The sequence below is a fragment of the Pagrus major genome, chromosome 2 (assembly GCF_040436345.1).
Source record: "Pagrus major chromosome 2, Pma_NU_1.0".
Lineage (NCBI taxonomy): Eukaryota > Metazoa > Chordata > Actinopteri > Spariformes > Sparidae > Pagrus > Pagrus major.
The window spans coordinates 196,041-223,407 of NC_133216.1; the positions used below are offsets into that span (position 1 = coordinate 196,041).

At 38.0% G+C, this 27,367-nt stretch overlaps 7 protein-coding genes across 7 annotated transcripts; 3 read left to right on the forward strand and 4 right to left on the reverse strand.

Annotated features, from left to right (window-relative positions):
• Positions 1-4,263: 4,263 nt before the first annotated feature.
• On the forward strand, positions 4,264-5,229 carry LOC141011343 (olfactory receptor 4B13-like). The gene has a single exon (XM_073484524.1). It carries the CDS (start codon positions 4,264-4,266, stop codon positions 5,227-5,229), a length of 966 nt encoding a protein of 321 aa, XP_073340625.1.
• A 2,514-nt stretch (positions 5,230-7,743) lies between these two features.
• Positions 7,744-8,688, forward strand: LOC141017912 (olfactory receptor 11A1-like). The gene has a single exon (XM_073492723.1). The coding sequence runs from the start codon at positions 7,762-7,764 to the stop codon at positions 8,686-8,688; it is 927 nt and encodes a 308-aa protein (XP_073348824.1). The 5' UTR covers positions 7,744-7,761.
• Positions 8,689-12,090: 3,402 nt separating this feature from the next.
• LOC141008046 (olfactory receptor 11A1-like) lies at positions 12,091-13,017 on the reverse strand. The gene has a single exon (XM_073480236.1). The coding sequence runs from the start codon at positions 13,015-13,017 to the stop codon at positions 12,091-12,093; it is 927 nt and encodes a 308-aa protein (XP_073336337.1).
• A 1,667-nt stretch (positions 13,018-14,684) lies between these two features.
• On the reverse strand, positions 14,685-15,611 carry LOC141017948 (olfactory receptor 52D1-like). The gene has a single exon (XM_073492772.1). It carries the CDS (start codon positions 15,609-15,611, stop codon positions 14,685-14,687), a length of 927 nt encoding a protein of 308 aa, XP_073348873.1.
• A 2,760-nt stretch (positions 15,612-18,371) lies between these two features.
• On the reverse strand, positions 18,372-19,295 carry LOC141018200 (olfactory receptor 5P62-like). The gene has a single exon (XM_073493120.1). The coding sequence runs from the start codon at positions 19,293-19,295 to the stop codon at positions 18,372-18,374; it is 924 nt and encodes a 307-aa protein (XP_073349221.1).
• A 717-nt stretch (positions 19,296-20,012) lies between these two features.
• On the forward strand, positions 20,013-26,846 carry LOC141016629 (olfactory receptor 10A6-like). Its single transcript, XM_073491109.1, has 2 exons — positions 20,013-20,040; positions 25,909-26,846. The coding sequence occupies exon 2, from the start codon at positions 25,917-25,919 to the stop codon at positions 26,844-26,846; it is 930 nt and encodes a 309-aa protein (XP_073347210.1). The 5' UTR covers positions 20,013-20,040; positions 25,909-25,916.
• Positions 22,680-23,624, reverse strand: LOC141016637 (olfactory receptor 11A1-like). Its single transcript, XM_073491121.1, has one exon. It carries the CDS (start codon positions 23,604-23,606, stop codon positions 22,680-22,682), a length of 927 nt encoding a protein of 308 aa, XP_073347222.1. The 5' UTR covers positions 23,607-23,624.
• Positions 26,847-27,367: the final 521 nt, after the last annotated feature.

Consider the following 27,367-nt stretch of genomic DNA (forward strand, 5'->3'; position numbering starts at 1 on the left):
TTTTATTGTCAAACGATATAGAATAATGTTTGAGGATCTCCCACAAATGTTTTTCTTGTTCTTGTTTTTTGTATATCCATATTAACTGCATTTGTATAAAGAAGGTACTGTCAATACTGTACAAGTCGTAGTGAGTCAGTGGATGTTGAACATTTTTAATGCTTAATACTTTTATGCTCTCGACCACTCTGACCTCCTCATCATGCGGTGAAGCTTTTTACGTTTCTGACTTTGTAAAGACCTCCTGCTCTGTCATGTGTTTGTTATGTGAGGGATACGTTCTCTGAATGCTGCTGCTGGTCTGAGTCTGTGAGCACTCCCATCACATCTAACTTCTTCTGAGTCTGTGAATAAACTGTAATGCACTCGATATTGTACACTCTACTCTTGGCTAATTCAGCTGAGAATAATAAAGTTATTAGTCTGACATATTTGCAGTCTTTGAGTTTGTTTCCTACTCTGATGATACTCAGCTGTATGTGACTGTAAAAGCAGACGATCATTCCCAGATTACTAATTAAGAGGCCTGCTTGGAAAAACTAGATGTGACATAATTTCCTGCTCCTAAATTCAGGTAAAACGGAGATATTGGTCATTGGTCCAGCTCCATATAGACACTATATATAACTCTCAACAGTAACTCTCACCTCATATATGCTTCCTTTAGGTCAGTGGTCAGCAACTGACGGCTCGCTTGGTACACCAGCATTAATATCTGGCCAGCCAGATGATTTCTATAATGAGATTTTTTAATTATTTTTGTAATTCTTTGCTTATCTGCACAAAAACAAAAATGTCAAACTGAATTTAGAGCCTTTATTTGGTCAAGTTATGAGCAGAGTTAAAGAGATTCTGTTGCTTGAACTGACAAATAGCTGCCATGCCATGTTTGGTTTAAAAAAAAGGGTATTCCAGGGTATTTCTGACATCTATGCACATTATTGAATCGATATCAAAGCCATTGGATCAATATCAAATCCAAATCCAAATCGAATCGTGACCCAAAGAATCAAAATTGAATTGAGTTGTGAGGTTCTTGACAATACTCAGCCCTATGAGCCACTGTGCCACACATATGAACAGTAACAAAGCAAATTATGTTTCTTTTTATGAAAACAAATACAAAACTAAATATAGAAATAAATAAAATTGAATAAAATAAAAGCAGCATCTGCTTGATCCTGCTTGAAAAAACAGCCTGTTTTGGCCCACCATCCAATTGCTTAGAAACCTTGTCGATCCTTGCTTTAGTTATTACCGTCGTCTAACACTCCATGAATTCAAATTAAATGAATAAATTAACTTGAGGTATGTGTTAAGGACATAAAAACACGAATGACCTAAACATTTTTTGCGACTTAACTATGATTGATTATATTTTATCATAGTTTGTTGTTTTTTTTACAGCTGCTACTGTTATTATTTAACACATTATTATTATTGTTATTATTATTATTATTATTATTGGTATTGTTGCAGTGCATCTCAGGGTAAGTAATGCTAGGTAATTAATGTAGATGTAGAGTTTTGCAGACAGGCTGTGGCTGTAGAGACGCCTCTTGGCTCTCAGGGTGGTGATATTAAGATATTATATAGTTGGATGAATCCCAGCAACAACCTGTGTGTCACTAACAGTAGAGGTCAAAAGTCCTAAAATCTTTTATATTGTCACATAAAACTGGAAAAAAAGGTTTTGAGTTACTGTTTGTATAAACATTAACAAGGTCATTAAGGACAGGCTGAAGGCCGTAACCGTTTTGAAATAACACTTTACTTAAGCCCTGTGTTTTGGGAGCTCCAGGCATGGCTGACCTTTTGTCCGGGACAAAGTAAATCTTAGAAAGAATATGCTGGCCATTCTGGACTCCTCCGGTGGCCCCCATGCTGTGTTTAGCATAGAACCGGCCAAGCCTGAGCCCAGGTTCCCAGTTTTAAGCCCGAGCCTCAGTCCCAGGTCCCCAGTTATCTGCACCAGTCTGCAAGCAACAAGGTTGCATCCCTGCCAGTTAAGCTCGGGTTTGTCTGCAGCCGTCCTGCCCTAATTTAGCTAACCACCAACCTGCTAGCCTCCAGCCAGTTCTTAATCTGATGATCCCCTGGACCCTTTCTAGGGGGGCCCGGTTAATGAAGACTCAGTTGAAGGAGGCCCCCACGAGAAGACAAGACTTCTGAGGAGCTGATCACATCATCTAGCTCCCTGGTGTCTTTCCTATTAGACCTTGCTCTAGAACCACACTGTCTTCAGCCAGTTGAACAGTGGTTTAACACAGAGCCACCAACCATTTCCCTGTCAGATACCCTGGAGTCACCCCAAAGGAAGTATGGTTCCTGCTAATGTTGTGCCTCTCTGCCGCCCAGTTGATGGCCCCTGTCGACATCCTCTCTATTCTGATGCTGGACACCCACAGTCCTGTCTGTTTGCGTGTTGTGGGTCCCGGCAGACGCCCCTCCTGGTCAGCTGAAATGTGCTTCTGTTTCCCATCGGTGGTCTGGCTGACACCTGCTCCTTGTTCTACCTCGACGGCCCGGCCAACACCAGTTCTTTGCCTTTTTGGCCTTCAGAGGTGTCCCAACTGGCTCCAGTTGAACTGGGACTGTGGTAACATCCATCACAGTGTTTAATTTGAACACTGCGTCTGTCATCCATGTAGTGGCCTCTACGTCAGCTGACAGAGAGCCAAGGAATGTACTTCTGTCTTCAGTGTCCTCAATCACTGGAGCTATGTTTACTTCAGAACAATTTTTTGTTTAGAAAACTCTCGTATAATGTCCCTTTTGTTTGCAGTGATTGCACACAGTCTCCCTTTGCTGGACTTTGTGGCAGACTATGTCCTCTGTGTCTCCACATTTTTTGCTATCTTTGGTATCTTTCTGCTTTGGATGCTTGCTGTCGCACTGCTGCGTGTGCCGGTTGTTGAGCTTCTTGTTGGAGACATCCACTAAAATTAGTCATAAGCATTCCTTGTTGCTTCTTTAGTGTTTAGCTTTACATTTATCACTCAGACCCACGAAAAATCTGTCGCTCACCCATTTCCTCAGCCAACTCGCTCATTGCTTTGACCTCTCAAAGATCACGTTTCTCCTCGCCACAAAGTGACCGTCAAACTTTCTTTTAACTACTTCCTCGAGGCTTAGGTGGAGGGAGACCAGTATGTCCTCTGCCTCCTCTCCCATGGTGTAGGTCAGTGTGTGATCAACACCTGTTTTTTATCCACTTGAGTTTATAATCCAGATGTAATGCAAAATCTTTCACTTCGGCCAGTCGTCAGCCTTGAAGGGGATCTTCTCTGGTTGAGAGACTTAAAACTGATTCATGTCGCTGAGTTTGCAAGCAACAGCCCAAACTTTACCAATTAGCAGGAATAAAACAATTCTGCACTCGAGCCTTTTTGTTAACATTTTACTGTCCTCCTAACACTGTGTTCTGTTGTCTGTAGACCTCTTTAAGACCTATCTGGAGGCTAGACGCACGCACACCACAGACAGCTAATGCAGTGATGTACTGCAGAAAGCATTATGCACTGTGATCCTACCCGCTCACATGAAGTTCATAGTTCAGGAAAATGCAACAGTCGGGTGGAGCAGCTGAGACAGACACTATCATGAGTCAACGTAGAATTAAAATGATTTTGAAACTGTTATTTTAAGGTAAAATAGTTAAATACAGTAATGTTGCTTTATTTGGTTATTCCTTTTAACCACAGCGTTTTCAGACCATTTAAGAGATTTCAGTTTCAACAACGATTTGTAGCAGACAAGTCAAAGACAAACGATGCTGTTGAGCTGATAATGACGTCTGGGCAGGAAAAAGTGAAAAAGGGGTAAAAAAAAAAAAAAAAAAAGGTTGAGAAATAGAAATGAGAAATGAGATTTTTTCTCTTCTCTAGCTGCGTCTTCTCTTGTCTCAATTGTTATGTCTTGCATCACTAAATAAAAAATAAAAAAGAAGAATTTGTTTGACGTTGCTAATACAGTAAATCAATCATTAACATGTTGGTCAATAAACAGGTATTGGGCGTTGATGATAAGGTGGGGCTGGCTCGCTGGTGTGAATATAAAGCAGCAGCACCAGCAGGTGACACATGCAACAGGCATGTTTGTCTTCTTTAAACCTTTGTCATGTCGATCATTTTAAAGGAAAAAGCCAGAAGTATTACAATGTTATTGCTTTTTTAAAAGATGTCTTTGAAGCAAACTGCTAATTTGTTAATTTTTGGGATATAAAAGAGGACATTTTAATAATAATTAGGTCCCTTTTAAAGAATGATGTTGAATTCAACTTCATCAACTTTATCTTATTTTATTCTTGGAGCTTATTTGCAGGTTGGAAACGTAAGATATTTATACTTTATGTTAACAGCTTTGCTTTATGTTGTTATTCTTATTGCCAACACATCTCTCATTGTGGTTATCTGTATGAACAGGAGCTTACATGAACCTATGTACATGTTCCTGTGCAGCCTGTTTGTAAATGAACTGTATGGTAGTTCAGGGTTGTTTCCGTTCCTTCTGACTCAGATTCTCTCTGACATTCACACTGTTTCTGCTTCATTTTGTTTCCTGCAGATTTACTGTTTGTACACTTATGCAAATATAGAATTATGTAATTTAGTCGTCATGTCTTATGACAGATATCTTGCTATCTGCTGTCCTCTGCAGTATAACACACGTATGACATTAAACAAGGTGTTTATATTTATAATTGTGATATGGTTGTATTCGTTTGTGAAATTCTTCATTACTTTATCCTTAGCATTACGTTTGACACTGTGTGGAAACATTATACACAGTTTGTACTGTCGTAACTACCTAATTATCAAGATGGCCTGTTCGGACACTAAAGTGAATAACATCTATGGATTGTTTGCTGTTGTTCTCTCTGTCATCCTCCCTCTGTTTCCAATCATTTTCTCTTACATGAAAATTTTTCATGTTTGTTTTTCTGGCTCCAAACAGACCAGACAGAAAGCCGTCAGCACCTGCACACCTCACCTTGTGTCTCTTCTGAACTTTTCTTTTGGGTGTTTCTTTGAAATAATTCACACTAGACTTGATATGAACAGTGTACCCAGTGTGCTGCGAATCATTCTGTCTCTGTATCTTTTCATCATTCAGCCACTTTTGAATCCGATCATGTACGGACTGCAAATGTCCAAAATACGAAATACATGTAAAATTCTCTGCTGTTATAAAATGTTGACTGCTCACAGAGATCTGACATTAACGTAAAAAAGCAGCAATGAATCATTTATATTTTGCATTGAAATATTTGCATATTTTAGAAAAAGATGGAAAATGTAACATTCCTGACAATGTTTGACTGGATAATATGTAATGTGGTGTACTGAAATATAATTACAGTCACATATTTAATAATTAATGAAGTTAGTAATGAATATGACTTAGGAAGAGAGTCTAAAATTAAAAGCCTGTGTATGTTTTGAAGTGTATCAACACACACTCCTCTGCACAATAAAAGGCCAAAAATATCAACTAAAATATAAGACATGTATTTCTTATATGAAAATTGAAACATTCTCAAAATAGTTTAAGCACGTAGTCATTATGTCACTGTTGTACAAAGCTAAATTAAAGTATTCTTGAGCAGAATTCATTGTTGACTTTATGGTGTTACCTGGCTCAACACCTGTAAAGGTTGATGGATATTACCGAGCAGGCTGTTTAATAAATACAGGGTAATGATGAGCTAATGTAATGTTACTTAAGAGGTTAACATCATATGGAGTATCTCTGATTCACAAAAGATATATCACTAATGATATTACAGTGAAAACACGTCCATAAAGTTTTACAGTGAGTGCAATTTTCCATGAAGCAAAGTATAACACACAGCTGACAGCAAGAGAGGAGAATAGCAAAGATACGATTGGCTGCAAAACAGTAAATGTCCCTTATCAGCTGATAAGAGGACAAAGGAGGAGAGGGAGAGGAACGAGAAACAGTCCTGATGTTATTTAACCCTAAGCTTTGGTTGTACCCATTTATTGAAGTTGTAGCTTTGAGCGCTCCTTTACAGCTGTGTGGGAGCGTCATTAACAAAGTGCACTGTGACAACTTCTCTATCATCAAACTGGCCTGCTCCGACACTACAGTCAACAACATTTATGGACTTGTTTACATGTTTACAGTCATCTTCTCTCTTATAATTATAATAATTCTCTACACGTACATGAGGATCCTTATAGTGTGTTTCTCCGGCTCTAAACAGACGAGACAGAAAGCCGTCAGCACCTGCACACCTCACCTCGCTTCTCTGCTCAACTTCTCTTTTGGTTGTTTTATTGAAGTTTTACGAAGCAGATTTAATATGAACAGTGTACCACACATGTTGCACATTGTTTTGTCATTATACTTTCTCACTCGCCACCCGCTCTTTAACCCTGTACTTTATGGACTGAAAATGTCAGAAATTCGTACATTATGTAAACGTCTTGTCTTTGATAAGTTATAAACTACACTGAAAAAATCTTTTGTAAGATACTTTATAAAGTTCTCTTATCATTTTGCCAGTGTCAAGTAAAATTTAGGCCACTTACTACTGTAGGAAATGTTACCATTTCTTTTAAGTTGTAAGTAGTATTTAAACCAATCACAGGCTGATTACAATCAATGATTTTTCGAGTAAATATTGTTTATCTGTGATGAGTCGTTCCATACCAACTCACAAAGGACCTCCGAGTTCATGTCTTAAATTTTTTGGAAAACAAATTATACAAAAACTCATATTAAATTTATGGCATCTTGTGAAATCCTACAGCTGTACTTCAAATACGTTTTTAGCTGTGAATTTCTGAGCTAAATGTCATAATTTTAGTGATTCTTTGTATTCTCATTCTCACCAACTGCTTATTTTTTACTGCATTGTGTTGAAATGTGTCCTGAACATCCAAGAAACCCAAAGGATCATTTACAACATGTATTCATTTAAACAGTTGCTGCAGAGTGTTTACATTCATCAAATTAATCAAAATAAATCATTTTTTTAACTTCAAACATTAATATCTCCACTAGTTTTCACTTTGTTGAACCTAATGTTGATTCTGTGTAGCATTATTATAGCTCCATCACATCTAAAACTAATTTGGTCTTTGGCCTTGCACCTATGTGATCACAGTACCTGACTTGTGTCTGCATGGACTGCGACCTTGAATCACGGGAGCAGTCCAGGCAACGGGCCTCAGAAGCCCCCCAGTGAAAGGAGCTGGACATCTGACTGGGACTGAACACAGCCTCTGACACTGACAGAGGCCAGTTTGAAGACAGGGGATAATATATGAAGGTAATTTACAGCGGCTCTGACCAGGACTATGAATCCGGGGACGAGAAGGGGGGGGGGCAGGAAAGAGGTGCAGGGCAAAAGTAGTTAACATGTGAAAACAGCGTGCAGAGCTGGAATAATGCTGACAGCAGTCTGACATCATTACTGCTGTTGTGGAAACTTTAAAAGAAGCTGAAGCAGACTTTCATCTCAGTGAGGAGGGACGTGGTGCAGGTAATCTTTGGGATTCATACAGTGTCAAACTGTGTAAATAAACTACCAGCGACGCATTACACCGACTTTCATAATTGTTTAATAAGTTTAGTTGATTTTTTCACAAGAGTTTTTTATTGAAATGTAACTGCTTGATGATTTGTTGTATATTCTTTATGTATTGAAAGTGCTGTTTGTCTAAAATAAGGATACTTTTGATTCTTAATCACATTATTAAAACTGATGTGCTGTGAACTAAAAGCAGAATCATGGTAAACTCTACACGTGTTTCTTATTTCACACTTGCTGCCTACTGTGACACTGGGATTTTCAGGTATTTACTTTTCATAATTGTTATGTTATTATACATTTTAATCATTTGCTCCAACCTGCTGCTCATTGTGGTTATCTGTATGAACAGGAGCTTACATGAACCTATGTACATGTTCCTGTGCAGCCTGTTTGTAAATGAACTGTTTGGTAGTTCAGGGTTGTTTCCGTTCCTTCTGACTCAGATTCTCTCTGACATTCACACTGTTTCTGCTTCTCTTTGTTTCCTGCAGATTTACTGTCTGTATACATATGCAAACGTTCAATTTTGTAACTTATCCGTCATGTCTTATGACAGATATCTTGCTATCTGTTATCCTCTACAATATAACACACGCATGACATCTCAAAAGGTTTCCATGCTTATTGCTTTGGTATGGTTGTACCCATTTATTGAAGTTGCTGTGATGGTAGCTTTGAGCGCTCCTTTACAGCTGTGTGGGAGCATCATTAACAAAGTGTACTGTGACAACTTCTCTATCATCAAACTGGCCTGCTCCGACACTACAGTCAACAACATTTATGGACTTGTTTACACATTTACCATAATAGTTAGCGTTTTAACTTTAATTTTTTATAGTTATTTAAAGATTCTTATAGTTTGTTTCTCCGGCTCTAAACAGACGAGACAGAAAGCCGTCAGCACCTGCTCACCTCACCTCGCTTCTCTGCTCAACTTCTCTTTTGGTTGTTTCTTTGAAGTTTTACAAAGCAGATTTAATATGAACAGTGTACCACACATGTTGCGGATTGTTTTGTCATTATACTTTCTTACTTGCCAACCGCTCTTTAACCCTGTACTTTATGGACTGAAAATGTCAAAAATACGTACATTATGTAAACGTCTTGTCTTTGGTAAAATGTAAAGTACTGTAATATCATGTAATACTGTATATTATGTTTTACTCTCATATAAAATATCCTGAAAAGATGGAAGCATTGACGTGTCAACAATAACAATGATTGTTTATTAAATGTGAATACTTTTATTAATAAGTCAGAACAAAATAAATTTCTCCCTCAAATTTATTTGAATGTTTACGTTGTTAAGTTGTCATTCAGTTGCTACAGAGAGATGACCTAAATTAAGTCATTCAGTAGGGTTTTAAACCTTAATGCAGAAAACAAAGTGACCACTTTAAAGTGGAAACTCTTCCATTAAGTCAGTTATTGCTGCCGATGTAATTGGTTTTTCAACTTTTAACAACTGTGCATTACAAAAGTTGAGACAGTGTAGTTGAATGTATGGAAGACTGCATTAGTTCAGGAAGATCACTGAAGGCATGTCTGCATCAGCTGGTTGGCTACTGGCTGACTGTACCAGCTGTTACTTTCTTGTCAATGTTGACCATTTCTGCATTCCCTACAGCACCTGACCTCCTCCTCCTGATGTACTATCCTTGCAATAATTTAGATTTTACTTAGATCTAAGATTCATGTGAGTGTTTACTGAAGGTGCAGTAGGTGATTCTGAAAGAATAGTTGATAGTCTCATTCCCAGGTCGCCAAGTACTTACACCTAGGGTTAGTACACAATTGATTGTTGGTCCTCCAACGTAACACCAACAACCAATTAATGAGTCTCATTTTCGCCAAATGAGACTCAACTATCAACTCACTTTCTCCAGGATCCCTTACTGCACCTTTGAGGGGGGATTAGTTCTGCAACAACATCCCTGTTGCAGCACAGATTCTTTGGGAGCTCCCACAAAGAACAGAACTTCTTCTGCCAAATCTGTGTTACCAGTTGCTATGAATGGTCAATTAATTATCATCTCAGACTTAAATATAATACCACATGAGATCTCACCAACACCATTCTAGATGATTATTGTGTTTACTGAATCTATCAAGAGCCGAAAAAGCTGCTTTAGAGCAAGACTGAGAGCTGGTGTTAAAGAGGAAAAGCAGAGACTGGTGACAGACCTTAACATCAACAATACAAGAGATTTGTGGCAGGCGATCCAAAACATTACAGAACCAGAACCTCCATCATGTGTGAGGTCATGTTACCAGATGAGCTGAATTCATTTTATGGTCGCATTGATCCGTACCACAAAGTGTCAGCTGTAAAGTCTGTTCCAGCTTTAGAGGAACAGCCACTGTCAGTATCCACAGTGGATGGGAGAGTGACATTGAGTAAAGCTGCCTGGCCTGATAACAACCCTAGCCATGTACTGAAAACCTGTGCCAATCAGCAAGTTGATGTTATCATTGCCTGGTCCAATCCAGCCTGGACCAGTATGCTTTCAGAGGATACCATATCCACTGCCCTCCACTCAGTCTTCAGGATATCAGACTTCATCAAAAACAGACACCAGACAGTTCAGATGGGCAGACACATCTCCTCCTGGAGGAAATCTTTCTGAAGATGTGGCACAAATGTCCACTTGAACTTAAGGAAGAACTGAAAATTTGATGGGCAATGGTCACAGTGACTGTGACCTCACAAAACACATTTTTGGCCATAACCAAAGGATTGATACGTTAATCATGACAAAATTTCACATGAATGTCTAATTGAATAAAATGGAAATGTATATCCAAAAGGTCAAAGGTCAACTCCACTGTGACATCATAAAGTTCTGCAAAAACACTTATTTGGCCCTTATTCAATGCCATAACTCAGGAACACAAGGGAGATTGTGACCATATTTTCAGACTTGATCACATCTGAACTGAACTGAATGTTGAATTGTAACTGCATCATGTGATAAAGCTCACGGTCAGTACTCTGTACTCCTCTCTAAGTTAAGCTTCTCACACTTCAGACAGTGTTTCTCATTTGTTTTTTAAAAATGCAATTATTCAATTGTTACTGAAAAAAATAATCTTGATCTTCTGTATTGATTTTAAAATTCAACTGATCACTTTTAAAATGTTAAATGGCCTTTCTCCAAATTCATGGGTGTATTGACCTCATATGTGTTTGGGCATTCCTTTAGTTTTCTGTATTCATCCTTGCTGGTAGTTCCTTAGTCCTGACTTGTGACCAAAGGCCTTACTGTTATAGCACCCAGAATGGGGAATACTGCCTACTGAGATCAGACAGGTCAGCTCATTTGCACATTTTAAATCCCTCCATAAAACTTTATTTTATAGAAAAGCATGAATGACTATCAATATGTTGTTGAGTTTTACAGTGTCATCCCACTCTTGCATTTTACTGTCTTGTTTTCTTACCTTATTTCATCCACTGTTGTTTTGCGATTTCTATGTTTTCTCTTATTTTCAGTTTTCATTTGCTTTTGTTATTATCTGCAGTAAAGCCATTTCAAACCTTTTAAGATACGGCCTACAATATATAGTTATACAACCACATAACACAAATAATCATCCCAAATATTGTGATTTCGTTTTAGTGATTCGTGTATAGATACCTTAATGCACATTTTAAAATTCTGTTGGGATAAATAAGGACTTGCATTTTACATATGACAGCAGAAAAGTACTTTTCAGTAAACCATGCTTTTATGTGACTATACTCCTTTGTGAGGAGAACCTGAAATTATTAAAAGTTCAGTGATTGCATTTCAAGCTGTCATCACTGCGTAGTTGAATTTTCATTTTCGGTTGTTCAGTTTCAAGTTACACAGTTAACAGCAACACACACACACACACTAAGAAAAGGACTGTAACCTACACTATTTCTTTTAGGATGATATTGTTAAAAGGTCAACGAGGTGTTTTATTAGAAACAACTTTATCATCAGACCAACTTGTTTTGATAAACATGTTGTTGCTGGAGTTTGATGTCTTCATGATGTTTTCTGATCTCCATGCACACTATGCACAACGTAGATTGATATACTGTATATTATACTGTGTTTCAGTACAGGACTTTCATCACAGTGTGTTGCTGCTCCTACTACTGTTAAAATAGCAACTTTATACTTTTTATAACTTGTGAAAATAGAAAGGTTTAGTGATATGGTATTTATAGTAGGGACAGAATTTGTAGTATTGCTGTTGTAACACACTAAGAGGTCTACTACATACAACTACATACACAACAATATGTGAGACATTAATCAGAATGCCTTTATTGTCATTCTGATTCTGATTAATTATTTAACAAATGACACATTTGACCATTGGTCATTCAATAATTCAAACCTTCAAACAAACCTTTGTTTAGATATTTATTTTTAAGGCTTAGAATTCTTACATTTATAACCCATAACCAACATGCCAAACCAAACCTCACAGTTATTTTAGAATATTTTTATGTCACTGAAGCTGACAGAAAAAAACTACATGTTATTACATTACATTTTCCCAAACAAAATACTTTTACATATGATGTGGATTTTTGTCAAATTCATTCCATATAGTAAAGGGTTGTAGAGCGGTTGGCAAATGATAAAGTATAAAGATAAAAAAATGCGCAATATAATGGGTGCACTGCTCATATCAAACCTGCTCTGTACTATTTCAAGGAAACACCCACAAGAGAAGTTGAGCAGAGAAGCGAGGTGAGGTGTGCAGGTACTGACGGCTTTCTGTCTCGTCTGTTTAGAGCCCCATAAACACACTTTAAAAATCTTTGTATAAGTGTAAAGGATTAGTACTGTAAGACCAAATAAGACTATGAATGTGTAAATTAATCCATACAAATTATTGACTGTAGTGTCATAGCATGCCAATTTTACAACAGAGTAGTTGTTACAGTACACTCCGTCAACAATGTTGTCACAAAGCTGTAAAGAGGCATTCAGTGATATCATGACAATAATTGCAAGAAGAGGGAAAAACCATGTCAGAGCAATAAGCACGGCAACCTTGTTAGATGTCATACGTGTGTTATATTGCAGAGGATAACAGATAGCAAGATATCTGTCATAAGACATGACGGCTAAATTATAAAACTGTACGTTGACATACGTATACAAAACGAAAATCTGCAGGTAACAAAGAGAAGCAGAAACAGTGTGAATGTCAGAGAGAATCTGAGTCAGAAGGAACGGAAACAACCCTGAACTACCATACAGTTCATTTACAAACAGGCTGCACAGGAACATGTACATAGGTTCATGTAAGCTTCTGTTCATACAGATAACCACAATGAGCAGCAGGTTGACACAAATGATTAAAATATAAAAACACATAAAAATCAAGAAAAATAAGTATTTAAAAAGGCCAATATCAAAGTAGGCACCAAAAGTGAAATATGAAACCTTTGAAGAGTTCATCATGATTGTCTTTTTGGTTCACAACACAACAATTAATTTGCACAGGGTGAACATTTTGCAATGTTTCATTTTTAAGTAGACGTGTAGAAATTTAAATCGTTTAAATGTCAAAATTGCTAATATTGAACTCACCACATTGACGCACAAGCATTTCAGTCTGTGAACAGTAAAAAAAAAAAAACTAAAAAAAAACAGTTCTTACAAAACCAAGATAGATTATCTAAAATTACAATTCCATACTTTAAAGTCAATATAATGTTAAAGAACACAGTTTACATTTTGTGTATTTCTGCATTCTGCTGTGCTGGTAAGACTCCTCCTTAACTGAGCGTAAATGCTGCTTCTTTTAAACTCTACAAGTCAGATGATGAGCACATCAGCAGTGACTTCATCAACAAAGGACACATCTAACTGATGTCTGAAAAAACACATACACTTTATTAAATAAAAGTAAGAATTATTTCTTATAACATATCAGCATGGATTGTTCCAAATAATTCTGAAATTCTTTTCATGAAATTTCTTGAAAAAAAAATGTAATAACCTTGATTATATTCATGGGGCTGTATTCCAAATACTTTCTGAGTTGTGCATTTTAGTGATTCTTCATGTGTAATCTCTGCCTCACCAATGTCATATTTTTCACTGGTGTGGTTTACCCAACATTAATAGGGAATTGGGTCCAGTTTGGAGTCTGACTCCTAACCCATGTTAGTAAGTTTACTTAATGTCACTTAAGTTCATTTCACATTCCTTCATTCATTTTTTCTTTTCTATAAATCACTTTCCATCGATGATATTACTACACTTTGCATTGCTTCAACCCCAGGAATCCTAAAAATGCTCACTTTTCTTCAATTAAATTCACTTCATTTTAATTTACAAAACTTCACTCGACTCACAGTTAACTCACTTTGCTTCACTTTTTACTCCCTTACTTATTAAGATGTCCGTTATGCTTTGTCATATCTGTATATGTGAAAGGAAAAAAGAGGGTTTATAGTCATTATTTTATTTTATTTTTCAATTATTCTATCGTTGTCTTCTTTTATTTTGTTTCTTTTTTATTTATCACTTTTCTCCCCTTTGCTTCCGACTCTTGAGCTGCTGCAACAAGTGAATTTCCCCAGTGAGGGATCAAAAAAGTTAAATTTTATTGAATGATTCTAATTATGAATAAAGTCACAAAACGCTCTTTGAATTAAACTCATTTCTGAAGATGATGATTTTAAAAAGGTAGAACATTGCTACATTTAGTCACTGGAAGAGTCTGCACTTTATTCAACCAGTTTCATCAAAGGGCCTTAATCTACATGTATGAAGTTCTAAGAAAGACCCCACACTTGTTTTACCACTTATAAAACTGAGTAACTAAGTAAAATTTCAATAATCAGGATTGGAATTGTTTTCCGTTCTCAATAGCTCAATGGTCTTTAAACATCAAAAAAGTCACCATTAGAACCATTAAAGTGAATCTTAGCGATTTAAAGACTATTCAGCACAAACACCTTTCTTTTATATTATTTTTTTATTTTTTTATGTATTCTACTTTTAACTTGTTTTTAACAATGTTGTCAACACTTGCCACAGACTGCCAAAACATATATTTTCATGCAGCTTTTCTCATACTACAGAAAAAGAGGAAATATGAGATTTTAAACATCATGAGCTCACTTTTGACCAAAAACAAGATTTTTACACATGATGCGAATTTTGGTCAAGTTCAGTCCATACAGTACAGGATTGAAGAGCGGTTGACATGTCAGCCAGTATAATGATAAAAAGATGCGCAAGATATGAGGTACATGCTTCATATTAAACCTGCTCTGTACAATTTCAAAGAAACACCCACAAGAAAAGTTGAGCAGGGAAGCGAGGTGAGGTGAGCAGGTACTGAGAGCTTTCTGTCTCGCCTGTTTAGAGCCAGAAAAACAAACTCTAAGAATCTTTATATATGTGTAAAAAATTAAAATTACAACACAAATTGTTGCAATTGTGTAAGCTATTCCATAGACATTATTGACTGTGGTGTCAAAACATGCTAGTTTGACAACAGAGTAGTTGTCACAGTACACTTTGTTAATGACATTTCCACACAGCTGTAAAGAGGCACTTAAAGATATCAAAACAGTGATTGCAAGAAAAGGGTATAACCATGTTAGAGTGATAAGTATGGCTGTCTTGTTGTGATTCATATGCATGTTGTACTGTAGAGGGCAACAAATAGCAAGATATCTGTCATAAGACATGACTGCTAAATTACAAAACTCCACATTTGCATATGTGTACACACAGAAAATCTGCAGGAAGCAAAAAGGAACAGAAACAGTGTGAATGTCAGAGAGAATCTGAACCAGAAGGAGTGGAAACAACCCTGAACTACCATACAGTTCATTTACAAACAGACTGCACAGAAGAATGTACATGGGCTCATGTAAGCTTCTGTTCATACAGATAACCACAATGAGCAAAATATTAGCACAAACAGTTAAAATATATAATGACAGAATAATCATGAAAGATAAGTACTCAAAAAGCCCAGCGTCAAAGTAGGCACTCAGAGTGAAATATGACAATTTTGTTGAGTTTATCATCATCATCCTGTTGGTTCACAGAACATTTACACTGCATGAACCATTTGAAATGAGTATTTCCTTTTTGATCTGGATGAAAAATTGTTAAACAATTGTAAATTGTAAAAACAAATGTGACAGGTAAGCTTCAGGTTGTCAACCGGTGACTTCCTCCTAACTGAGCTGAAACTCTGCTTCTGCTTCTTTTCAAACATCACTATACAGGATACACCCACAGCAGCAGTCACAACAACTTCTCACATACAAGTGGAGGCTGGGTCTCTGTTGGGCACCTCAAGGCCCTTTTACAGGATGGGACATTAAGGTCAGCTAATAACACAGGGGTCACCTTAAGGCCAACAACTCTGTCCTAAATGCCAAGAAGCGCTAAATTATGGTGCTAGGATTTACAAAAGGGTGCATGAATAGATTGAATTACTTTTTTTTCTGAAGGGAATGTATTAAACAGTCATTTCCTGATGTTTTTCAAGCTTTGGGAAATTTTCTCAATCCATATGCGTTTGTGTTGCCCAGGAAACAGTACTGGTGTGAAATTTGCACTTCTGAGCCTTCAAGCAGATTTTTTCTCCAAAAGCCTTTGGAGGACCTGGTGGACATGGGAGACATGATTGTGTTGGAGATGATCATCCAGTTTAAATCAGATCCATTGGCTGAGTAGCCAAAACCCACCACACATAAACAACTACAGTGATATTGGGTTTCACTTGATCCAGCTTAAATCAGCATTTCATGAGGAACTCCAGCTGGGTTGCTGTGCCCCTCACCAAACTCACTTCGTCCTCCACTCCATTTTCCTGGACCTCTGAATTCCCTTTTTTTTCAGTGTTAGAAAGTGCCTTCACCTCCGTCCCCATCTTCGTACAACTCATTAGTTTATTGTTGAGGTGGATGTTTCTCACACTGGTGTTGGGGCAGTACCGTGTCAGTGCTCCATTCTAGACCCAAATGGCTGAACTCCAGTCAAGCTGGTGGGCTGTGTTTTTTGGTAGGTAACTTCACCCTCACTGACAGTCCTTGTTCAAGAAATGCTAAACCAGATGCTCTCTTGCCTGTGTACATGAGAAGTCTCCCTCCCGCCAGGACACCATCCTCCCTTCTATGTGTGCAGAAGTTTCCTGAGAGATGGATTCTGTTGCAAGAGAGGCTCAACATAAACAAACGGACCCAGGTAATGGTTCACCTAATTGTCTTTTTGTTTCTGACTCAGCTTGTTCTCCGGTTCTCCAGCTGGTGCATGGTTTCTGCTTTGCTTGCCATCCAGAAGTGAACCGCACTCTGTCCCTCCTCAACAGACAGACTACTGCTGGCCCAACAGAGACAGTTACCAAGACTTTTTGACGTCCAACAACATTTTCTTATCTCCCTGACCACCACGACCACTGATTGTCCTCTTTTGAGGCCTCCTCGGGATCAGTCATCACTTGGGGATGAACTTGAGGTTGGCCTCAGTCCAAATGCACCTTTGCAGTTGCCGTGAGATTTAGAGTGACGACCGCTCTGCTCTGCTTCACTCTGCAGACCACAACCGACATATCGATGCCCGGCACCAGACCCCGGCACCAGAATACCAACCAGGTCTTAAAGTTTGGCTTTCTTCATGGGGGGGTAATCCATGAGTTTCTGGTATTTCTTCACTGCCCTGGTGTCGCTTGTATTCCCCCATCTGTTTCTCTTTGTTTGTATGTCTGTGTTGTGGGTGTGGCGCTGCTCTCCTTCCAGCTCCCTAATTGCTGTTCAGCTGACACACCTGTTCCAAGCAGCTTACCTGCACTTCATCATCCCATCAACCCTTCAGTACATCAAGCCTGGTTCCTCACACAGTAGATTGTCCAGTTTGCCAACATAGCACTAACCCTACAAGTTAACACTACTTCTGTGATTCCTCATGTTGCTTTTATTAAATCCTCCCTGGTCCACCACTCTTCACTGTTCGCTCAGCACACTGCCTCCCAGCCATTCACTTGCCTCCATAACTCCATAACGGTAACATGCCGTTAAATAACCATTTGTTCCGATCTTTGTTCTAATCTAATCTCTCTTTGAGCTGACCAAAGCCAACAAGGTAGAATAAGTTCTTCATTGTCTGATCTTTAGGTGCTTCAGATGCAGAGCACAATAACAAAAAACGATAGCTCATATAGCACAGATAGCTGTGTGCAAAATAACATTAAATACAACAGTCCTTCATTTGAGTTTAAGTTTATAGACTTTGCCAATTTACAGGCCTTTAAACAGGACTCTAACACAGCATTAGTGGTCAGAATTTATTTAAGAGATTTACATCATTTCTTTACATATTTTTCAATAAATGAACACATACAGACAGCCTTACTGTTGATGCTGCTGTGTCTACGTGTCACAGCATCCTTTTCTTCAGATATTTTAATAATTTTAGAAGCCGAGGATTTGTTTTTAGAATTTACTCATTTGTAGCTTACACGCAAATCATTAATTTCTCTCGTGGTCTTTACACGCTGTGACACATATGACATCCTCTATCCTTAAACACTCAATTCAGATAAGAAAAACTCTACAAAAGCTGTTAAAAGGAAAGAGTTAAAACCTCAACAAGAGCAACAGAGGTGGGATCATTCTGGACAGACCTGCAATGCAAAAGGTGTCGTCTTTAGACAGCTGGACCAGAAGGACAATTACTCTCTGGAAAAAACGACGTTAATGTTTGATAAATAAAATATAAATACTATAACATTAAGTAAATATTAAGTGTTATAAGGTAAATCGATCCAAGCAGATTGTAAAAAGTTACATTTTACCAAACACAATATTTTTACATGTAATGCGAATTTTGGTTATATTCAGTCCATAGAGTACAGGATTGAAGAGCGGTTGACATGTCAGCCAGTATAATGATAAAAAGATGCGTAACATATGAGGTACATGTTTCATATTAAACCTGTTTTGTACTATTTCAAAGAAACACCCACAAGAGAAGTTGAGCAGAGAAGCGAGGTGAGGTGTGCAGGTACTGACGGCTTTCTGTCTCGTCTGTTTAGAGCCACAGAAACAAACTATAAGAATCTTTATATATGTGTAAAATATTGCAAGAACAATAATAATGAATGTAAAAGTGTAAACTATTCCATAGATGTTATTTACTGTTGTGTTAGAGCATGCCAATCTGACAATAGAGTAGTTGTCACAGTACACTTTGTTAATGGTGTTCCCACACAGCTGTAAAGAGGCACTTAAAGATATCAAAATAAAAATAGCAAGAAATGGATATAACCATGTTAGAGCAATAAGAATAGTAATCTTGTTTGATGTCATGCGTGTGTTATACTGTAGAGGACAGCAGATAGCAAGATATCTGTCATAAGACATGACAGCTAAATTACTAAATTCTATACTTGCATAAGTGTACACACAGAAAATCTGCAGGAAACAAAATGAAGCAGAAACAGTGTGAATGTCAGAGAGAACCTGAAGCAGAAGGAACGGAAACAACCCTGAACTACCATACAGTTCATTTACAAACAGGCTGCACAGGAACATGTACATAGGTTCATGTAAGCTCCTGTTCACACAGATAACCACAATGAGCAGCAGGTTGGCACTGACAATTAAAATATATAAAGACAAAATAATCAGGAAATACAAGTATTTAAAAACTGCAGTGTCAAAGTAGGCAGCAAGGGTGAAATATGAAGATGTTGTAGTGTTTAACATGATTTGCAGATCCATGAGTTATTCTGACATTAAGTCATGTGTTTCAGCCAAATGTTGATCAAACCTACATTACTAGTGGAGTTCCCTTCTAGAGATGCCAAGTGTGTATAATTCCATTTGGTGGATTTGCTGGTTTGAATACGTTTTGCTTATGTAAATCATCTGCAATAGCACATAACAGTAGTCAGTCTACTAACAACTACTAGAGGTGGAATAAAAGCAACACAGTTAATGACACTGCATAAATCCTACCATGTATCTCCTGTTCTGTTGTAGCAACGGTGTGAGTCCCTCCTAACTGAGCTGAAACTCTGTCTCCGTTTCTTTTTAACCTTTTAAAGTCGGGAAACACCCACAGCAACAGTCTGACCTCCTTATCAGTGGGACTGCTTGTTATTGATTTCTAATTTTTCAAGAAGTATTTCAGACTGCTTACTGTTATCAATTCTAGAAAAAGTTATGTCAGTTTAAACCAACACTTAAACTAAAAGGAAGAACTCTTCGTGTCTCATCCAGGTTTGGTTGAAGTGACTCTCAGAACCCAACCTTATTCTAGTACTGGCAGACCATGACATTATCCTTTTTTTGTACAGTAGCCAGAGAAAGTCTTTCAGATAAGGAAAGTGTAAGGAATCTGTAGTTTTTGATTGCTTTGTGAATTTCTCATGGATGTTCAAGCTCAAAAATCTCTCACATTGGGGCACAAAATGTTTTTTAATTGTCATAAAAATACACCAAGTAAAATGCCAACACAAAGGCTCTATCCTCTAATAGTTCTATCCATGTGAATCACAAACAGAAATGGTGACAAAGCATCTTTGAACCAATGGCCCAATGAGAACACCCTTTTCTTGCCAGGAGTGTGGTCACAGCTCTCAGTTCAGTTATACAAGGACAAAATGACCTCAATAGCAATGGCGCCTGTAGCCCATGATCCTCAAGCACTGTCCCACTGGATAGATAAACTTCCACAACGTCTCTAATATCTTGGCCAAAGTAAACAGCTGTGCAACAACTCAGACAAAATCTGCATTGCTCTTGTTTTTCAGCACCCTGGTATAAGCTGTACTAGTGAGTCCTTCTAAGGGCTGCATCGTAGGCAACTGGACATGTTTCAGGGGGCATTCATGTGTGTTGCTAGGGCTAGGTGAGCCCAGGTGTGAATGGTTGTTAAGCTGTCTGGGGAGGGAACTCAGTACAGCATTGTAGGTGGGTGATAAGTAATGTCGTAGGCCATCTCCTCTGTTCAAAGAAGGTTGCCTACAATACAGCACTGACCTGGATGACTGAGAACTTTCATCAACATGTTTACTAGTGAGGTTGAGCAGTTTGATAACCTCCACAGGTACACAAAGTTCTTTGAGGACAATCAAAAGTCTTCCACCATTGCCTCCCTGAACTCATCCCACTCTCACAAACAAGGTTTTTGTTTTGACCACAAAGGCTGCAGCCTCCGAATACTGGTTCAAGAGTTCCTTGGGACAACCAAGTTGCACAGGACTCCAACTTCTTTCACTGCTGCTGTCCAGCAGTTGCTTTTCTTAGTTGCTGCTACAAGAGGGACCATAGACCTTCTGGTCACAACTTTGAGAAGCCACGCCTGCAATGGAGGCTCTGAGCATAGCCCACTTGGATTCCTTCAAAGTTGGTCACTGAAGATCTTGAAGATCACTGAAGTAAACAGAGGCCTCAGCCAGATGTTCTGAATAAACCCTCAGTATTTATTTGGATTTATACGGTCTGCCCAGAACCCTCCCCTTCTTCATGATGCAACTCATCCCTGGTACCAGGAACACTTGTGAACCACTTATTAATGCCAGCAGGGAGGTTATTACAGAGGAAGGGTGCATGCAGCCTGCTGACTTCTGTTTATCTCCTGGACACAGCTCAGGATGGGATGTGAGGATTAAGGACTACAGACATTAGTATTCAGAAGCACCTTGAGCTGACACGGATAGGGAGCCGATGAAGTGAAGCTTGTTGTGATATGGTCGTTTTATAGTTTTAATTAAATTCTAAAAACAAAACATCACACACAGTGGAACTTACCAGCAAAGGGCAAGTCCAACTCTCAGACCATTCCAGTCTGCTGCCACTCCACCAGACCATTCACACCCCCTATAAGCTACTCCCATCAGGCAGATGCTCCAGAGCACCTCTGGTCAGAAAGACAACTTGCAATATCCATTTTAAACAAGACCAAATAGACACTACTTTGTCTGCAGCTTTGCACACCTGCTCCTATTAATTCATGAAATTGTGTTTTAAAGTAATTCTATGAGTCTTTCATTAGTGTATGTTTTCACGTTTGTGAGCCCCCAACCTAAGACAGTTTTTCCATTATTATGTGATAGACCATAGTGTCTCTATTGGATCTTGAATCTTTAAATCAAGTCTGGAAGAAACAAAGGTGTGAATTAGGATCTCTGCATCATAGGACATAAAATACTTTATTTTAGCTATGCAACATTGGTGGAAAAGGGCATCTTGGTGATTTCCTTGAGCTACGATCAAAGGAGAGGGAAGGACCAAATGCAACAAGATTCTTGACAATTTGACAAATCACGTTGTTTTAGAGAATTACTGTTACTTGATCAATCTAGTGTCTATTTGGAGTGGGGCCAGTGACTAACAGCTCAGTTTTACCTGAATTTAGGAGCAGGAAATTATGTCACATCTAGTTTTTCCAAGCAGGCCTCTTAATTAGTAATTTGGGAATGATCACCTGCTTTTACAGGCACATATAGCTGAGTATCATCAGAGTAGAAAATACATTGACTCCATATATGTCAAACTAATAACTTTATTTTTCTCAGTTGAAATCTGAGTACAGTGTATAATCCAGTCCATTACAATTCAGTCAGAGACTCAGTGACCACGTGTGGCAGTTAGATGTGATGGGAAATAAAGTGTTCATTGAGGGAGTGCCCACAGACTCAGACCAGCAGCAGCATTCAGAGAACGAATCCCTCACATAACAAACACAGGAAAGAAAGAGCAGGAGGTCTTTACAAAGTCAAAAGTACGAAATGCTTAATCACATGACGAGGAGGTCAGAGTGGTCGAGTCACATCACACTTTTATGAGAGTTTTAATGTTTTAGGTTCACTGACTGAGAGTCTGCACTCTACTGCAAAAGATCTTCATCAGTGTGTACTACTATTACTAAAGTAAACGTAAAACGGATTGTAAATTAAAAGTAAATGTTGTGCACATCATATTAACTATTAAAGGACATTGTTCAGGTGATCTTTTTCTTTTCTTTTTTTTAAATTTTGTGATAAATGTCGTACCGGGGAGTATATATCATAATAATATTGAACCGTGAACTTTTGGTATTGTTACATTCCTAATAGACACCATTATTCTTGATATTACCCTAACTTACATTTTACCAAAGACAAGACTTTTACATATTATGCGGATTTTGGTCAAAGTCAGTCCATAAACTACAGGGTTGAAGAGCGGTTGACATGTAAGCCAGTATAATGACAAAAACATGCGCAACATATAAGGTACATGTTTCATATTAAACCTGCCCTGCACAATTTCAAAGAAACAACCAAAAGAAAAGTTGAGCAGTGAGGCGAGGTGAGGTGTGCAGGTACTGAGAGCCTTCTGTCTCGTCTTTTTAGAGCCAGAAAAACAAACTCTAAGAATCTTTGTGTAAGTGTAAAGAATTGAAATTATAATACCAAGTATCATGGTGAACATGTAAAGCAATCCATAAATGTTATTTACTGTTGTGTCAGTGCATGCCAGTTTGACAATGGAGTAGTTGGCACAGAACACTTTGTTAATGATGTTCCCACACAGCTGTAAAGGAGCGCTCAAAGCTACCATCACACCAACCTCAAGAAAGGCATATAACCATGCTAGAACAATGAGGGTGAAAGCCTTTTTAGATGTCATACGTGAGTTATATTGCAGAGGATAACAAATAGCAAGATATCTGTCATAAGACATGATGGCTAAAGTCAAATACTCTATATTTCCATAACAGTACAAACAATAAACCTGCAAGAAACAAAATGAAGCAGAAACAGTGTGAATGTCAGAGAGAATCTGAGTCAGAAGGAACGGAAACAACCCTGAACTACCATACAGTTCATTTACAAACAGGCTGCACAGGAACATGTACATAGGTTCATGTAAGCTTCTGTTCATACAGATAACCACAATGAGCAGCAGGTTGGAACAAACTATTGAACAATATATAAACATAATGATAATGAAATATAAGTATCTTAAAAGCCCGATGTCAGTGTAGGCACTGAGTGTGAAATATGAAGCCTGTGTAGAGTTTATCATGATCCTCCTTTTGGTTTACAACAAAATACAGTTTTGCACAGCACAAAACATTTGCAATAATTATTGGACATTTTTTTTAAGTTAAAATAAATAATTTAAAGTTAAATCTGTAGCATAAACAGAAAAACAGTGTTCAGTCAATTCAATATAATATAAAATCATAAATCTTGGATTATATGGTACAGAACAGCATTTATGACACTGTGTGACTCACACAGAGGCCTTCCTTACTGAGCTGAACGTCTGCTTCTGCTTCTCTTAAACCAGTCAGTGGGGTGGACATCCACAACAGTCTGACATCATGACAGAGCGCAATCAGTGTCCATGATACAATGATGAAACTTTAACTATTGTTGCACTTTGGAAAAGATGAATCAGTCTATACAAATGTAAACGAATAGGGACTGACTCTTTGTCTTTTCTGCTTACAGAATGATTCTTGTTTACCATTTCTTTATCGAGGCTGTGCAGGTTAAATTAGAGCTGCTCTGTCAAAATTTAATAATTCTCATTAATGTATCAGTTACAGGTTCAGGTCCGAATAAGATATCGTCTGGATCTGGCCTATACTACGAAGCGTGTTCAACATACTCAGGATATGTTTCTGTTATCTGGTTTCACTAAGCCAAACAATCGCAATCACACTTAGCTGGTTATCAACTTGATAAGTTGACCCCAGTTTTCAACATCTAGCCATGAGCGCGTTCACATAAAAGGGGAGGTGTGTATAGTATCTGACCAATCACAAACATGGACAAGTCTGCTGGCAGCAGAGCAGAATATTTTATAAAGAAGAGCAAACTATTAGAAAAACAGAAGAATGAATTAAACACATAATCCAGACTAAAACCACACAGTTGCAGCTGCCAAATTCAGGAAGGACAACTGGCAAACAGTGTCGCCGCTAAGAAGTCGTAGAACTGAAAACCCCATGGTTATCCTGAAGTTACCATGCTAAGCACAAATCCTTCTACATAAAGGCCCGGGACGGCTCTCCACCCTGCTTCAAGAAGAATATGGGCCTAGTCCATTTTTGACGGAAGTAGACAGAAGTGCCAAGCTTGCATGAGGCAGATCAAGCTAGGCAGGAAGTAAGACACTGGAATGCCATAAATCATCCAGTCAATTTTCAAAATAAAACACCCTGTGCAGACTTGAGGTTTTACAGCACAACAAAGTCGGAAATGACGATAGACAATTAAATATATACAATACAACAATATACACTTAAAACAGACAAAAACCGAAACATTTTAACTACTGGCATGAAGCTGCATGCAGGACTGGAGGAAAAAATGCTTTGCACATGCAACGTCATGGAGACATGCCCAGCAGAATCACCATTCTTGCTCTGTTTTATAAGTTATTTACTGAGACTGTCCTTTCTTATGCATTGTTTGCAGATATCAAAACACAACAATTCACAAAAACAAGCTAAGGAAAATTGTTAAGACCTGTGGAACAATTATTACCTTCCTAGGCAGTTGGATTCATGCAATCATGTTATCTTGCAAATCCATCTTGCCAGGCCTAAAGCTATGCGCTTGTGGCTGAACAGGCATTGGTCATTCAAATCAGCATCCTTTGAGTAACTACTGGCAGCTACAGGCATGATTTAGGTGCAACAAGCGAGAGAAGGGAGAGAGGTTAGCATAGCTGCTGTAGCATCAGTTCATTGAAAGAAGAAAAAAACAAACAGCAGCAAAGTTAATTTATCAACTGGCTCAGCAGGTGGCGCTCTCTTACTGATGACATGATCAACAGAGTGGAAGATAGCAAGATAATTCAATAATGATGAAAACCATTCCTTTGTCTTTATTCATATTCCTCCTTAACTGTCTTAAATTGCAAACAGCAGCTGTTCAACTAAGTTTTCTTTTTGTCTGATATTGGTTAAACACAAGAATCAATCAATGAGACCTTTTATGACGTCACACTGTTGCTATGGGTGTCTTGAAAAGAAGTCAGCAAACTTTCCGCTGCGTTAGGAGATACTAACAGTGCGACTACAGCAGGACAACAAGTGAAAACTCAAGCACAGACAATATCATGGATGTTTTATTAGTAAGTTAAACTTTTTTTTGAGATTTTAATTGACTTTTAAAAGGAAATGGTACATTTAGGGGTGTTTGTTGAAACTCTTCCCATGACAATTAATCTATTCAGTGTTACTTCAATGACATATGTTCATGTGTACTTGATGTTCAAGTCCGAGTTTAAGTTGATGAAATTTCTAAAAATCTGTCACCAAAGGTAACATAATTAACTTTGATGAGCTTGTTAGAATTCTGATGAGCCAAAGTGAGGATCATGATAAACTCTACACAGGTCTCATATTTCACACTTGCTGCCTATTTTGACACCGGGCTGTTTAAATACTTATATTTCATGATTATTTTGTCTTTATATATTTTAATTGTCAGTGCCAACCTGCTGCTCATTGTGGTTATCTGTGTGAACAGAAGCTTACATGAACCTATGTACATGTTCCTGTGCAGCCTGTTTGTAAATGAACTGTATGGTAGTTCAGGGTTGTTTCCGTTCCTTCTGACTCAGATTCTCTCTGACATTCACACTGTTTCTGCTTCTCTTTGTTTCCTGCAGATATTTTGTGTACACTCTTATGGAGGTGTTGAATATTTAAACTTAGCCGTCATGTCTTATGACAGATATCTTGCTATCTGTTATCCTCTACAATATAACACACGTATGACATCTGGAAAAATTGCCATGCTTATTGCTGTAACATGGCTGCCTGCTGTTTTTGCTGTTTCTGTGACAACATCTTTGAGTGCCTCCTTACAGCTATGTGGGAACATCATCAACAAAGTTTACTGTGCTACCCACTCTGTTGTTAAGTTGGCCTGCTCTGACACCAGTTTAATCAACATATATGGACTCATTGCCACTTTTGGCACAATCCTTGGTGCTTTGCTTTTAATTCTCTACACGTACATGAGGATCCTTAAAGTTTGTTTCTCCGGCTCTAAACAGACGAGACAGAAAGCCGTCAGTACCTGCACGCCTCACCTCGCTTCTCTGCTCAACTTCTCTTTTGGGGCTAGCTTTGAAATATTACAGAGCAGGTTTGATATGAACACTCTACCCAATATGCTGCGAATTTTTTTATCATTATATTTTCTTACATGCCAGCCACTTTTTAACCCTGTAATGTATGGCCTGAAAATGTCCAAAATCCGTCTCACATGTAAAAGTCTGTTATCAAAAGCAGACTATTAATATGTCATCCAAGAGGTTTTCTTGTTTGCGTTACTTCAGTTAAACCTTTGTCTAATGTAGATCACTGTACTGTTTTAAATTTAACAATAACATTAGCTTTTCCAGCCATTTTTACCTCTGTGAACCGAGAACATGATGTCAACAATACTCCTGTTAAAGCTGTACAAACAGTTTAAGAAGAAGTCGTGTGAGCTGATTGTATTTACTAGCAGACAGGAAATCAAACGTACAATGACACCTATATAAGCATATTTCTATTGAATACAGACACGTATCTCTTTGTTGGTATCTTAAACTGTTAACAAGTCAGACTACGAGGCATTCAGATTTGCACAACTACAATTCTTCTTTTCTGCACACATTTGCATAAAAATTGCACAAATCACTATTATGCTACTATTGTGTATACATAAATCACGTATAGTGTACAAAACTTTTAAATTTCATTTAACTTTTGGCTTTTTTAACTTGCATTGAGTTCATTTTTAACACTTGCTGATATCTTTCCTACCTCTCCAGTC

Bases quoted from the DNA above. Each gene is read 5' to 3' on its own strand.
- LOC141011343 (XM_073484524.1), top strand. From the start codon at position 4,264: ATGATGTTGAATTCAACTTCATCAACTTTATCTTATTTTATTCTTGGA.
- LOC141017912 (XM_073492723.1), top strand. From the start codon at position 7,762: ATGGTAAACTCTACACGTGTTTCTTATTTCACACTTGCTGCCTACTGT.
- LOC141008046 (XM_073480236.1), bottom strand. From the start codon at position 13,017: ATGATGAACTCTTCAAAGGTTTCATATTTCACTTTTGGTGCCTACTTT.
- LOC141017948 (XM_073492772.1), bottom strand. From the start codon at position 15,611: ATGATGATAAACTCAACAAAATTGTCATATTTCACTCTGAGTGCCTAC.
- LOC141018200 (XM_073493120.1), bottom strand. From the start codon at position 19,295: ATGTTAAACACTACAACATCTTCATATTTCACCCTTGCTGCCTACTTT.
- LOC141016637 (XM_073491121.1), bottom strand. From the start codon at position 23,606: ATGATAAACTCTACACAGGCTTCATATTTCACACTCAGTGCCTACACT.
- LOC141016629 (XM_073491109.1), top strand. From the start codon at position 25,917: ATGATAAACTCTACACAGGTCTCATATTTCACACTTGCTGCCTATTTT.